The following is a 15,709-nucleotide window of genomic DNA, read 5'->3' on the forward strand; positions in this document are numbered from 1 at the left end:
GCTGAGCCCCGCCCCGCCCCGCCCCGCCCCGCCCCGCCCCGCCTAGCCGGAGTGGGCAGGGTCTCGCCGGGCCGCGCCCCCTGGTGGCCGCGGCTGGGGCGGGAAACGCGGGCCAGCGGCGGGAGTTGGTGTTGGCGTGGAGCCTGCAGCAGCACTTCCTCTGCTCTGTTGTCTGGTCCTCTGGGCGCCTGTAGCACCTCGTCTGCGATGGAGTCCGGGATGGGGGCAGATCTGATCGCCACAGAGGCAGCCGTGCCGCGTGGGTGTCTGTGTTAGACATCATGTTTCACCCTCAGGGCACCCTGCGAGCACTCGGTGTGTGATTCTGCAGTGCGGGCATGGGATACGGGGGGTAGCGTGGCCCCTAGAAGCACACTGAGTGTGCCCCTGTGGTGGCTGAGGCAGTCAGGCCTTGGGGGTGCATGCCCTACTTTGCCAGCTCCCACAAAACCTGCACTTCCCAGGTTTTGGCTCCTTGGCTCTTTTGGCTCCTTTCTGCTTGTAGTGGCCCACAGATTTGGAGATATAAATCCCACTGCAGGCAGAAGATAGAGTGAGATCTAGGGAGCCAGCCCTCTGCTGCCAGACAGATAGGTGGGCTGATGTGGCACAGGGACGTATTTAAAGTGCTCAGTTAAAAGAATCCACCAATGTAAAGCTGAATGAAAAATTCTGTATCACAAAAATATTTTTTTTTTTTTGCTCAGAAAATAACTACTTCCAAGGCTTGCAATACAGACCAACACTAGGCCGCAAAAGCAACACAATCAAACCATGAGGAAGGCTTTTGCTGTTTCATAAATACCTAAATCTTCAGCTTCCAAACATTTGGGTGGCTGATGATATGTAAAAAAAGTTAAAATGTGAAGGAAAATTAAATCAGGTGGTTTTATTCCAGTTGTTAATGCATTGGGTGCCTAAGAAACCCAGGTGTCAATTGCATTTGCATAGACAGTATAACCAAATAGCTGCACTGACACCTGACAAAACAGCCTCCATGAATGTGAGCATTACTCAGTTACTGACTGCCAGCAAAAGATAAAGAATAATAGAGACTGTTTGCTTTGAAAAGTGATTTGCTGGTGTGATTACTCCTTGGTTATCAGCTGAGATTATGGACTGCCAGGAAACCCCTTAGGTTGCTGTTTGTAAATCACTGGGTTTAGTGGTCTCAGTCATTCAGTTCTGTTTAGTTTTCAAGCACTTTGGAAGCTGTTCAATAAAATTTGTCCATACATCAGAGCTGACGCATGTACCATTAAGTCCTTTATTTTTCTTGCAGAAGTCTGGAAGGTCACTGCCAGTGAAGGAGGGCACTTGCAGTGTGTACTCCCACGTGAAGTACACCTAACCAAAAAGTGTACACACACAGCATTGTAAGCTGTATCGTAGTCAGGTAGCTATTCAGCTACCAAAATAAACTCTTCCAAACACTTTGTTTCACTTGATCTTACCCCAGTATTTGGCAGAGGTAAAGAATCTGAGAACTCAGATCCTGTGAATCTCCCTTCTTCTATTTGCAACAGTAGAATCGTGTCAAGTTGGCCCCAGTGTTTTCATTCCTCACTATTAATTAACTTTGGAACTAGCATTAAGTCTCATTAATCACAACACTGATTCTTCTTGCATTTGCTGTGATGAAGATTAGCCTTCCTTGTTTTGCCTGGTCCTCTGCTAAATTAGTCTGTCATTTGAAGTAGTCTAAAATAAAGAGGCAAATACTTCAGGAAAACAGAAATTTAATTTCTTAAAAGTGATAATCTTTGAACAGTCCTGAGAAGTTGGTCACATAGGTGTAACTCCATCTCAACTGCAGACCTGTGAGTTTAAATGTGTTGAATGCCAGACTCCTAGTAATAGTATCTTGTGGTTTTGCAGGATTTTATTTGTGAAGTTTTATGCAACTATAAGAATGTACTACTATAAAAAGGTCCATACAGCATTACAGACTGCTTTTCTAAGAGTTAGTAATTGTATTCTTACTTGCCTCAAACTACATAGTACTAGTGGGATAGAGAAACAATTTGCATTTTTTACGACTTTCAGTTTACAATGGCATCCTTATTAAGCCCTTCTGTCACTAGCTATTACCTCTTATAGCACAAACTAAAGAGGAAAAGTTAGTGTCAGGTCAGCAGACGGTTGTCAGTAGAGATGCTGGTGGTAGTCGGCAGCTCCAGACAAGCATGGGGTTGTCTAATTCATAGCCATGGCATCAGTCTAATTCATAATCATAGTAGTCATCATCTGTGTTCACTCCAATGCTGGAGGCCTCACTGGGTTTCATTTTCTTTCTGTCCTCTTTGCCTCTTTCCATGGAAGACAGATTATCTTCACACTGCTGCAGAATCTTTTTGGAAGACATCCAACTTTCTCCTCGGCTTTCTGCTGGCGCCACGCACTGCCCTCCTCTAACATCAGTCCCTTTGGCCACCAGTGCTCTTCTGGTTCTGAGAAGGTCACATGTGCAGTTCCAAGGGTTTCCGTCTAAATACAGATGACGAAGACGGGGTAAATACTCTAAGACTTTGCGATCCAAGGCAGATATCTTGTTATTCCGTAAATTTAAAACCTGAAGCTGTTTCAAGTCCTTCAGCTCCTGTTCTCCAACATCCTCTATGTCATTTCCCTTTAGATCCAATCTAGCAAGGGTGTCTGGAAGTCTGAATAAAAACAAAGCAACACAAAGGTGTTATGTTCATCATACTGATTGTTTGTGTAAGTGGTGTTTGGCAGTGAGTATTTGCCCAGGAACATCTGACATATTAAGATAATACTCTCATTAACAAAAAAATGCAGTCTTCTGCAAAATAGCATGTTGTCCTGAAGTGTTCATGTCCTTTTCTTTAAGTTATAGGAATAATGTCTATGCACACTTGAACTGTTTTCTCAGTTCTTACCTGTGTTTGTTCAACTGAAGAGAGTCCTGCTGCACTGTTATGAAGAATGTGTTCAACTGAGTGTCAAGCTTAAAAATGCATTTTGTACTTTTGATGCCGTAAGTATGCCAATGACAAAATCATAGCACCATGAAAGATCAAAAGTTTAGAGAAACATGGCAACACTACTCCGTCAAGTACTTTTATGCATAGTTTGTTTAAAAAGAATTTTTAGTTCATGAGCTAGAATTTTTCCTCCATTTTGTTCTCCTGATCCCATCAGATTCAAACATTAATCATCACAGAGGCAGCCTGTCTGATGATATTCTGTTTAAGAAATCAGCAACAGGGAAAATAGAAGTGGTTTTTGATGGTCTTTTTAAATTGTACTTTAGAAAATAAGAACTGGTTACATTTAAAAGGAAAAAAAAAGCTGATAACCTCTGGATATGATATTAGACTGGTCAGTACCATTCTTATTTTCATACATCTTGCATTGTACATCTTGTATGATAAGACTACTTTATTTCAAAAGTTTTGCTCACTTAGAATCTTCTCATTTCTTCCTGCTATATGTAGTTAGTGACAAGCACTTAACAGAAAGCCACTTAACTGACGTGGACTATCTTTAATACAATGAATTTGAAAGTAGCTTAAAAATCATTTTACTAAAGTAGTATTCAAAGTGAGGAAATTAAGAGTCAGATTTTAAGGAAGCTGATTCAGTAAAGCTCTCAGGGAAATTATAGATGGTACTACCAAGAGCTATTTAGAATAGAACAGTATACTACAACAACCAGTAAAGGTTGATGTGATAGCTTAAATCAATGTAATGATAGAAGATACCTTTAAAAATTACCAAGAAGTTACATCATGACCCTCAGTGGATGTTTTTTGTGAAGCTGAGTTTGACCTCTTAGGCTGAAAGGTGGTTGCCATGTTTGTGTAAATCTCACAACTCCAGTGGGACTGTTTCAAGAGTAGGGCAGTTCTGTATCGTGATGTATTTCCTGGGGGAAATGAGAATTTCATGTGTTGGTACTCCACAAAAGTCAATCTTGTGGCTGCATTAAATGTTTTGAAACCTAGCCACAGGTGATGATTGTAGTTGCCCAATGTGATATTGTAATGTCAGAAGGGTATGCTGGGGTAAAACTAGTGCCACTGATGTCAAAAACCTAGGATGTTTATCCAGACTGATTACAGTCTAAAGCCTGACCACCAAGTCCTTAAACCTGTGAAGGGTCTTATATACTAAAGTTAGACTTTGACTTTATGGCTATATTATTTGACTTCAGGCTGTGTTAGTCTTGAGAAAATAATGGCACTGGAGTATATGATGCATGATCCTGCTGATGGCAGAGAAGCCCCACTCACCTCAGAGCTGACTGTGGCAGCCGTATCGTGCTGCTGCCACCCCAGGGAGTATCATCAGACTCCTGCCTGCATTCTCACCAGTCCCTGCAAGAAGTATAGGCCCTTTTCTACAAGTCCTGAAAATACTTGGACTTGTGGATTATTTTATTCTCAGAAAAAAAAAACCAACAAAAAACAAAAGAAGCTTTCTTTTTCCCCGTTCCTGCTGAATAACTGCTAGGATCCATTCACGGTAGCACATTAACTGTATTTCTTAACCTTTGACGCTGATGACTGAGTTCTCAGGTAACTGTTAGAAGCAATACTTTTATTTCTGTATATCCATGCATACCTGGTGATCATCAGATAAATTAAGTCCATAAATTTTATGTCTTGTAATTTTTATTCCCCTTTTTGATGCTTACAGCCTCCCCTTCAAATCTGCATTCATTGTTGAGCTGAAAATAAAAAGTCCCCGATATTTCCTTAAGAGCTGTACTGTTTATGGGCTAATAGATAACTCCTTCCTGTTAATTCTCTTGACTGCGAAGGTTGTAAAATAAGATGGATTAGACAATACTAAAGTAACAAGAAAGCATTAAACATTCCTGTCAAGCTAGACTGAAATCAAATATTTATACACCACTAAATCACTTTCTGATTATAAAGCTGCTGCCAAGTAGATTCAAATGCTAAAGGACCTGATGCTAAATGAATTGAAATTTTACTGCATTATTTATTTGGGCTAGTTAAACCTGTCCACAAGCCATAAAAAATAAAATGTAATAGTGCAGTTGTGTTAAAGGAGTTGATGTTAGTGGAATTACTTTGCTATTTTTATGCCGTTTTATTGCACAGGTTTTTGAAGTAATAAAATTGCCACTTTATATCAGACCAGCCTCCATTTGGCTTAGTATGTCATCTCTCATAATGGCCAGGACCAACACTTATATGGACACGAGAGAACCTGTAAGCAGAGCATTAATGAACACAGCATGCCCAAGGGATGTTTCTTCTGTGTTCCTTTGACTAGAATTTTACTTATAGCCTGAGGCTGGAGAGCTTATATGCATTCCAAATACTTTGTAATGTGTGAATTTAATGAAGTTGCAAATGCTAATATCCACTGAAAAGTGCATTCTTTTTGACCAGACTTTGCTCCTGAAATCTTAATATTTTAACAATAATAAACTCAGTGTGGGTTTCTAGAAACATCAGCTTTAAAATTGCTGCCTTCCCTTTTTATTGAATGCTCTATTAATTTCATGTTATGGGGGAAGATAAATCTAAGCAGCAGTAAAACTCCTCTGTAATAATTCTGTTATATTCTCCTAGCAGGTTCCTCTTATTTGTGTGCTAATTAAAGAAAGTAGTCTTACTGTCAGGGAGGTACATGAAATGAGTAAATTCACTTGGGACTGCAGAGGTAATGAAAACAGTTCTATGCTGAAACTGCTAACAAGAGTGCTAATTAGTGCCAGTTATGGCAATGGGTTTATGGTGTGGGTAGACTTCTAACATGACTGGGTCTGAATACAATTTTTTTTCCTATTTGGCTGTCATTCTCATAATGTAAGGAAGGAGAGATGACACCTGGGAACAAGTTCTCCTCAGATTCACTTGCCTCAGAGGAATAGAAATGAGGAGATTCTGTTCCAGCGCCAGATTTGAAAGCTGCACACACTGCTGAAGAGCTCCTGCCTCAAACATGCTAACAGCGTTGTTGTCAAGAAACAAATGCTTGAGGTCTTGTAGTCCTTGGAAGTCCTGTGCTGTCACCCTTTGAATCAGGTTACTGCTGCAGTCGAGTTTCTGCAATCTGCCAGGCAGCCTGATTGGCATAGTGTGGAGCTGGTTCTTAGAGAGCTCCAGTGTTGTTAAGTTAGGAAGAAGCTGGACACCATCTATTGATGTTAGCTGATTTTCTGACAGGAAGAACTCATATAGGTTTTCTAGGTGCTTCATGTCTCGAAGTCTTATTGTTTTAAGTTGGTTTTTCTCTAATTTTAGTGACAACAGGGATTTAGGTAGGTCAAGAGGCACTTTTGTCAGAAAGTTGCCACTTAAACTGAGAAACTGTAGACTCTGGAAAGATGCAAAGAAGTTGGTTGGGAACGAGTTCAGTTTATTATCAGCCATGCTCAGATACTTCAGCCTAGGAAGCTTAAGTGGTGCAGACACAGATTCCATGTTGTTGCCATCCAGAATCAGACTCCGTAAATTCAAAAGGGAAGAAAATGCGCTTGAAGGCAGAGTTGAAATAAAGTTGTTTCGAATATCGAGCTCTCTTAGTTTCAGCAAACCTTCAAAATCAGATACATGCAGAGTGTTGATGGAGTTATCAGCGAGTTTCAAAATTTCAAGGCCAGATGGGAGGAAGGTGGGTATTTGTTTTAGCTGATTTTTGTAGAGTTCCAGGGACTTCAAGGTGCTCAGAGCTTTGAAGGTGTTGTTTTCTATTGATTCTGTGCCACTGCATGATAGGACCAGCTCTTCAAGGGCTGACATTCTCCTGAAGTCAGTAATCTTAAAGAGAAATAAAAAAGTCATGTAATAGTAAACCATCTATTTATGGATCTCCTCACTGGATACTTCTTCTGAATGCTCTGACAATTGCTAGTGTATATTAAGAAACTATATTTATATTTAGAACAAGACACTAAGGGAAATGGTAATGATAGAAGTGTTACTGTCGGTACCTGCAGTTTGCCAGTATTTACTTGCATTTTTAGAATTTTGTTAAGTTCATATTGTGTCTGGTTTTGAACAAACACAATGTTTGAATAAGGAATATTCCTTTTACTTCTGCCTGGTGGATAGCCTTTATAAAATGGAGATCTAATATTACCATTAAATGGAGATCTACTATCACAGTCTTTGCAGAAAGCAGATGGTTGTTAATGTTCACTATGCTCAACAGAGCTTGCTGGAGTAGTTTTGAGTTCATCATACAGCCATTTCCATATATCAGCAGTACTGTCACTGCAGCGTGTATTCCCCAGGGGAAGTATACATGGATATCATCACTTCTCCCTACTATAAAGTTTTTTGCAGGAAACTAAAATCTGACATTTGTATTTCTTCTCTCCCTGCACCATCTTCCCTTTGAAGTAAAAAACTCACATATTATTAAGATGACCAAACCAAAAGTGTCAGATCAGCTTGGTCTGAAAATCACCTCAGTGGAACAGACTGCTTTTACACAATCTTAGGTTTTTGTTAGTTGGCAGTAAACATATGCTTTGCAGTGGGAAATAGATGCTGACTATGACTATAATATACAGAGGCATACTAATTGCTTCATTATATTTCTGCTGTGTTGGAATGTGCTTGTTACCAAAGCTTGCAATCCTGCGTCTCAAGTTAAAAAACAAAATTAAGTGAATCTAGCAGTTTCCTCCAAGCCAAAATAAGAGGAAGCATTCAATGAGGGTGAATCTGGGAGTCCTCTGAGCACACCAGTTCCTTAAACAGTAGTATTATGAAACTATCAGAGATGCTGCCCATTGGCCTAGGTGGTTGATTTGTAAAAATTCATTTATATGGGAACCACAGAAAGCTCAGAGCAAGATAAGCAAGTGTTCCGCATGGGAGAGGTGTGAAGGAGTGTCTTCATTCATTTTCCATTCCCATGCCCAAAAAACATCTCACTACAGGTTTCACGAGTATCACATCAGTAAGATATATTAAACTAACACTATAGTCTTTATGCTGTTTCCCCCAGAGACAGGTAGCTACCACCACATTTTATTCCCATTGAGAGAAACTATAAAGCATGCTGTACAGCAGAATTACCCAGGGAACTACAGACCAGTCAGTCTCACCTCTGTGCCTGGCAAAATCTTGGAGCAGATTCTCCTGGAAGGCACATGAAAATCAACAAGGTGCTTGGGACAGCCAGCATGGCTTCACTAAGGGGAAATCCTGCGTGACCGACATTGTGGCCTGCTATGATGGGGCTATGGAACTGATGGACAAGGGTGGAGCAGTTGATGTCATCTACCTGGACTTGTGCAAAGAGTTCAACACTGTCCCACACGACATCTTGTCTCTAAATTGTGGAGACATCAATTTGATGGATGGACCACTCGGTGGATAAAGAACTGGCTGGAGGGCCGCACACAAAGAGCTGTGTCAATGGCTCAATGTCCGGCTGGAGACCAGTAACGAGTGGCGTCCCTCAGGGATTGGTGTTGGGACCAGTCTTGTTCAACATCCTTGTCACTGACATGGACAGTGGGATTGAGTGCGCCCTCAGCAAGTTTGCTGATGACACCAAGCTGTGTGGTTCGGTTGGTACGCTGGAGGGAAGGAATGCCATCCAGAGGGACCTTGACACGCTTGTGAGGTGGGCTGATGCCAACCTCATGAAGTTTAACCATGCCAAGTGCAAGGTCCTACACCTGGGTCGGAGCAATCCCAGGCACAGCTACAGGGTGGGCAAAGAAGAGATTCAAAGCAGCCCTGTGGAGAAGGACTTGGGGGTGTGGTTGATGAGAAAATGAACATGAGCCGGCAGTGTGCGCTTGCAGCCCAGAAAGCCAACCATATACTGGGCTTCACCAAAAGGAGTGTGACCAGCAGGTCAAAGGAGGTGATCCTGCCCCTCTACTCTGCTCTTGTGAGACCTCACCTGGAGTATTGTGTGCAGTTCTGGTGTCCTCAACATAAAAAGGACATGGAACTGTTGGAACAAGTCCAGAGAAGGGCCACGAGGATGATCAGGGGACTGGAGCACCTCCCGTATGAAGACAGGATGAGAAAGTTGGGGCTGTTCAGCCTGGAGAAGAGAAGGCTGCGTGGAGACCTCATAGCAGCCTTCCAGTATCTGCACGGGGCCTATAAGGATGCTGGGGAGGGACTCTTCATTAGGGACTGTAGTGACAGGACAAGGGGTAATGGGTTAAAACTTAAATAGGGGAAGTTTAGATTAGATATAAGGAAGAAGTTCTTTACTGTAAGGGTGGTGAGGCACTTGAATGGGTTGCCCAGGGAGGTTGTGAATGCTCCATCCCTGGCGGTGTTCAAGGGCAGGTTGGGCAGAGCCTTTGGTGGTATGGTTTAGTGTGAGATGTCCCTGCCCATGGCAGGGGGGTTGGAACTAGATGATCTTAAGGTCCTTTCCAACCCTAACTATTCTAGGATTCTATGATTCTATAATCCCTCATCCCAGTCAGGAATGTACATGGAAGGCAGTGCAATTCCTTTTGCTGTGTGGGTATGGGGTAATAATTTTGTTTTATGAGCCTGATTAAATACATTTGGATATTATACTTGTGTATGTGAAATCAGCTTATAAACATGACTTTTAAAATATTATTTCCACCTTCATTTATCGAACTCTTGGATGTTTTGGGGTTGTGTCTCTTTACCTTAGCTACAAACTCTGCATTTTAAGTTCTGTTAAAATTAGCACCCACACAGCTGTCAAAGGAGAGTGAGATTTCATTCTGCTTTGGTATCCTTAGTCATTGCTACTTTCTGTTTATATTTATTCTGTCTTGTAAAGTTATTTCTGAGCATTGCACGATTGATGCAGCTAGTGAGAAAGTATAGATATGGAACCTCTATTAATGCAGGGTTCTCCATGAGTTACTTTTTAGCTGAATGAGGGAATATACCTCCATAAAAACAAGCAAACAAACAAACCACCCTACATTCTCAACAGTAAGTAATGAAGTTGTCCATTTTCTGTTTTGTCTATAAATGCAGTTTTGTAATATATATATATTTCTTTATAGCAATCACAGAATTGCATGTCTAGTTCTGGTCATGATTAGGAGGCTAATGTTTCAAAGCTTTATCATGAGAAGTCCCGTAGGAATGAACTGCATTGGTCATGAGCAGAAAAGCATAGTCATATTTAAGTGAGAAAACAGTCTTAAGGAAATGGAAACAAATGTGAACCTTTGAAAGTTCAACACATTTTCTGTTATAAGTTCAAAACCAGTATTTCCTGCTTTTCCTTAGTTGATTGATGTATCTCACTAAAAGGCTTAATTTTCATTTTATGAAGTGACAGATAGCTACACGAGAGTCAATTTACAGACATTCATTCTGTAATGATGTTAGGCTTCTTAATGTGGATTATTATAATCTGTTTTCCACCTATTTGGTATGCTTTGCTAGGCTTTGTGGCTATGCAATTTTGAGACTTGAACATTTGTCCATGCTGTTACAAATGACCCAGTCTTTCTAATATGAATCCAGACATATTTAGACGCTTACCAGCTATCTTTTTGCTACAAAGTGATATTTTATTCTCTAACTGGACTGCCTGTAAAGTGATACTAATACAGTTTTACATTTTAAAAAGTAGATCTAATAAAAATGGATCTAACATGCTGTTAAAATAGAAACATTTTAATAATTTTGTCACTTTTTAATGACCTTTTTTTATGAACTGGGATTTGTTATAAGCAATTTCTTAAACTCTAAAATTAAGTAAGTGAAGGAATTTAAAAACCAGACAAACAAAACCTCCTATGGAGTTCTTTTAGCACTTCTAAACATGCACTTTGCAAGCAAAAATCAAATGCTGTTTCTACAAGTAGTGTGATATCTGCCAGTTGAATTTCTTAGCTGTGTAAAATTAAGCATATGCATTTATGATGTCAAGACCTCAGAAGCATAATTTGTTGCATGGAAAGAAAAGTGAAAAATATATTCAGAGACCCAGTCTAATCTTAAGGAAACAATCTGCATAACTACAAGCAGATAGCATGAAAGGACTTACTACTTTCCAGTGCAAAGTCAGTAGTATAAGTAAGGTATACTGATTGCTCAGTTGAATGAATGTATAAAGTAAAAAACCCTTAGATGGTTTCTTGCATCATTTGTTCTGAACAGTCATAAAACATTTATTCCACTGCTCTATTCACTTATATCCAACATTTAAATGCTTTATAACACCTGTGTTTTGCTCTAGTCAGAACCTAAGGCCACTTTATTAGTAACTGAGAAGCTGACAGGTATGGGCAACTAGCCTAAGAAAGGACACATGGCTCATCTGCCTTCTCTTGGAAAGAAAATATTAATTTTTTTTCTCTTTTTTTTTGCGCACAAAATGTATTTTCTAATAAAAAATTCATTTGACAGATCTTTTGTTTAACTGAAGCACATCAATATAGCTAAATCACACCAGTGAACTTCAACCCGTGTAGGTTTGGGAGCTAAACCAAGAAAACCAGAGATACTAGTAGCAGCTAAATAAAAGTAAAATCTTTTCAGAGTTAAATTGTAAAATAACTATTTTTCAGTGAGCAAAAGCTATCCCAGATGATGCTCAATTTCCCTTCTAACCTATTTAATTCAATCCTGAGAGCAAAATCAAAGTTGCAGTTCAGAGGAATATTCTTTGTAGGAGGACAAGCATACTTGAGAGAAAATGTCTCTCTTGAATCAAACATTTCTTGTTATCTGTAGTAAATTGATACACAGCAAGCACATGTAAAATTGTGTTTCTCTTTTGTCTATCAGTAGAAGTTGAATTCATTAAATGAAAATATTTCAGGGTAGAAAACAGAAGAGCCGTTCCAGAGCATAATGCAAAATTAGTATAAACTGATCATGCCTTTAATAATGGGACTCAGTTATGCCTCAGGAAACCCAGAATGAACATTTTTAACAACACAAATAGCTGGCAGCTTCAGTTATAACCTGCTACTGTTTATATGAGTTATTAGATAAGCCTAACATTACTTTTAGAAACATCTCACATTCTGCCTTAAAGTCTAAGTTACTTAATTCCTCTGCCATTTCTAATAGCAGTTGTACCTGACACTTGCAACTGCAGAGGGGGGAAAGAACTTCAATTTCATTTATTAAGGAAATTATTTTAATACATAAAATCTTTCCATGTACTCTGAAAAAGTATTATATTGTATCAAAAGTTGCAAAAGCTTTTAACAAGTTAAACAATTACTCTGGAACTCAGTTATTTGGGCATGTAAAAACAAGTCAACATTTGTCTCCTAGTTGTAAATTACTATTTTTTGAGTTTAATACAAAATATCATTGTGGCAGTGTGAACTGGTGCTCAGAGACTGCAGGCTAATGAAAACCACGTAGGAATATATTTACATATCTTTAAAAAAGTAAGTAAAAATAAAACCAGATCTGGCAGGATTTCATCAGTTTTTAGGACGTGGAATAAGATTCTTTCTTCACTTGAAAGCCACCACCATCTGGGAAGCACAGCTTTCGGTTACAGTGCACTACAAAAAGTATTTTTACTGGATTTTTTCCTACCTGGAGTTGTTTAATTTTGCTGTGACTGATGTAGAGTCTCCTGGTGGCAACAGGAATCTCTCTGGGGATCTCCATAGTTCTGTAGCATTGCACTGACAGGGCAGGGTCACAACTGCATCTTCTTGGGCAAGTGGTACTTAGACCACTGTGAAAAGAAAAGACAATGACTAAAAGGTAAGACAAATACATTTTCCAAAACAGGAGCTCTGAAATTGTCTCAGCAACATGCAGCTTGAATTAAGTTCCAAAGTCCTTTTATACCATGAAATCTGATAAAAGGATATTATGACTGTGTATTTTATCCCAGTGAAAAACCAGCAAAAACAATACCGTAATTTGCCTGAGTTAAAATGTTGGCAGGCATTACAAAGAGTGAGAAACTTAAACAGTGATAAGGTGCCTTTACATTTGTAGGTATGCGAAATTAGTGTTATTTATTACCTGACATCAATCTGCAAACATCTATATTATCTCCAGTTTCCTAGTTTTGTTAAATGTGACACCACAGAATTAGTGGAGAAAAGATAAAGAGCTGTTTTATAGTGGGGCTGTAAAAGTTTTGTGTATCTTCTGTGACCCAGTATTAGAAACAGTAAAAACACAACTAAAGCCAACACTGAAGCTTTTTCACTCTTCCTTTTGCATTATTCAGACCCCTCAAAAAAAAACCCAAACTCAGATAGCTGTTATTTTAAAGCTAAAAAATTCTACTCACTTTCTGAATATCTGTGGTATAGCTGAGTACTGCTGATTAGTACACGTTTTTGAAAGACTAGACAAAAATCTAGTTACCTGTGTTTGTGTAATCCCCATAAACCCATAAAAGTTTACTTATTTTTGTATTTGAAATTTACAGATGTGAAATGCTTGAAAACATTTAGTATAAATCAAGTGGTAGATGATCAATAGGGCCTATTTACTCTGTGGCAGATGGAAAATACTAGGGTTCCCCTCAGAGTTATCTCTCTACTTGTTAGTGCTTCTCTCACATACCTACTAGCTGTGCCAGCTAGAGATGTAAAGTTTTGAAAGGCTTACAGTTTGGCTTTTGATTATTTTAGGAACTTTCTACGCATATAGTTTTTTCCTGTGTACCCAGTGATTTACAACATACAAAGCAGTGCATTTCAGACATCTTTGTATCTTACCATATTGATCTGATTTGCACTGTTGCCTGCTTCCTTCCATACTCTCCATTGTATCTTAAGTATCAGCTAATCCTGCTCCTTGAATGCAGAACTAAGCCAGTGATTTCTCCAAGCAGAAGATAATGTTGAGTTGATTTGACAAATAGATAACTGAACTGGGGACAGTTCTTGACAGGAATGCCTATTGGATTCAGCTGGGTTTACACTGGACAATTGTGCATTCCCTAATGGAGATCCTTCTGTCTCCTTAATCCTCTACACTATGAGTACAGAACTGCAACCCAGCATCTGCTAAACCAAACGGCAAGAGCAGAAACCTTTTCCTAAAGCAGCTTGTCAAACTGGCATGCTTAACAAGTTACGCAGAAAAATCCTGCCAGACCTATGCCATAGTGATCAAATATGCAAAAATGGGTGGGTGAGCAGAATTAGCGATGGTGTGCTCAAACAAGTATTTTAATGTATCTTGATCTAGGGTTTGATACCTGGTTAGTGGGTTTGCTTTTTTTTTTTCTTTTTCTCCTCCTTTTTTTTTGCAGGGGAGGGTGCTGGAAGGGACATTAAAGATCGTTTCCTTTGAACTCCCCTTCCATAGGCAGGGACACCTTCCACTAGACCAGGTTGCTCAAGCCCTGTCCAACCTGGCCTTGAACACTGCCAGGGATGGGCATATCCGCAGATTCTCTGGGCAACCTGTGCCAGTGCCTCACCACCCTCACAATGAAGAATTGTTTCCTAATATTTAATCTAAAAATCCCCTCTGTCAGTCTAAAGCCATTCCCCCTTGTCCTGTCACTCCATGCCCTTGTAAAAGGTCCCTTTCTAGACCTGTACACCCCTTTTGGGTACTAGAAGGCTGCTATAAAGTCTCCCCTGAGCTTTCTCTTCTCCAGCATGGAACAGGCTTTGATCTGATCTCCCAGGTCCTACTGAGTTGAAATGTTGAAGAAACTAACACAGTAGTGCTCACAATCTCATGTAGGAATTTGTGTTCCTCAAAAATGTCACAAAAAAAAAAAAAACAAAAAAAAAACACAACCCCAAAACCTGCTTTTTGTATATAAAACCCAACAGTTTGAAGTTTAGCGCTCTAGAGTACTGCAGAGTTAGTCTGAAAATCCCTTCAAATAAGACCCATATACTGCGTCCTTCCCCGTTTTGTAAATTTAAAGTCACTCAGCTGGTTAGAATTCACAGCTGTAGTTACAAGGTAACGCCACAGTACGGTGCTATATTCTTAGCTCTCAGCATTTTCGAACTTTCAAACGAAGGAAAGGAAACTTTATTGGTTCAATCGTTCATTTATGTGATATAAAAAAACAATGATTGAATCAAGAATTATATATCCATTAATTTCTGATATATGTCTGGCTTTTGTATTGAGTCTAGAAGACCTGATGGCAACAGAACTGACAGTCACGGGACTGTATAAGCATAAGCATAGTGGGAAGATGTGAGATACGCTGAAAAAAGAAAAGGTGAATAAACATTCCAGGGTCTCCTTGTAGATGCAACACTGCTGGGCCATGAGCTGCACAGTTTAGCAGGGGGGTGTTAAGAAAGTCAATTACTGGTGGTCATTTCCTGCCAGCAGGTTTTATGCAAACTCTCCACACCTTCAATGGGCATTCCTGTGTGGGCCTAAAGGAATGGTACTCCCCTCCATCACTTGTCAGAAAGAATGAATGATAGCACCAGTAACCTGCCTGCATGAGACATCTGAGGCACATTCTAGGTTTAACCAAAGGTAAACAGATCAAAACCTGTTAAACCCAAAGTCAGTGTTGGACTCTTTTGTGGGGTTGTTAGCATTTAATATGGACACTAGTTGTACAGTATCATGGCAAAGTAGTAAAATATATTGGACAGATTTAGATGAAACATAAGCTTGAGCTGATGAAACTTAGAAGGTCTTTCAGGAGTGCTGCTTTCATTTCAGATTGAAGAAGGGCTCATAAAGGACTGTAAATGCTGGGTTCTTTGTTTTGGTTGCTTTGGTTTGTTTTGGTTGTGTTTTTTTTTTTTAAATATATATCAGTTAGTCTAATAAAAATACTATCATTTTGTACAAACCTT

At 39.6% G+C, this 15,709-nt stretch overlaps 1 protein-coding gene across 1 annotated transcript; it reads right to left on the bottom strand.

The window, feature by feature from the left end:
* Positions 1-1,742: 1,742 nt before the first annotated feature.
* LOC134170735 (nephrocan-like) lies at positions 1,743-13,239 on the bottom strand. Its single transcript, XM_062632427.1, has 3 exons — positions 12,486-13,239; positions 5,860-6,761; positions 1,743-2,663 (listed from the first exon to the last, which is right to left on the bottom strand). The coding sequence occupies exons 1-3, from the start codon at positions 12,672-12,674 to the stop codon at positions 2,216-2,218; spliced, it is 1,539 nt and encodes a 512-aa protein (XP_062488411.1). The 5' UTR covers positions 12,675-13,239; the 3' UTR covers positions 1,743-2,215.
* Positions 13,240-15,709: the final 2,470 nt, after the last annotated feature.

The sequence above is a fragment of the Pezoporus occidentalis genome, unplaced genomic scaffold (assembly GCF_034315485.1).
Source record: "Pezoporus occidentalis ecotype Australia unplaced genomic scaffold, CSIRO_AGI_Poc_V1 ctg39, whole genome shotgun sequence".
NCBI lineage: Eukaryota > Metazoa > Chordata > Aves > Psittaciformes > Psittacidae > Pezoporus > Pezoporus occidentalis.

Coding starts and splice junctions, on each gene's coding strand:
- LOC134170735 (XM_062632427.1), bottom strand. CDS start 12,674: ATGTATTTGTCTTACCTTTTAGTCATTGTCTTTTCTTTTCACAGTGGT. Junction 6,762..12,485: donor GCAAAATTAAACAACTCCAG/GTAGGAAAAAAT, acceptor TTTCTCTTTAAG/ATTACTGACTTCAGGAGAAT. Junction 2,664..5,859: donor CTCATTTCTATTCCTCTGAG/GCAAGTGAATCT, acceptor GTTTTTATTCAG/ACTTCCAGACACCCTTGCTA.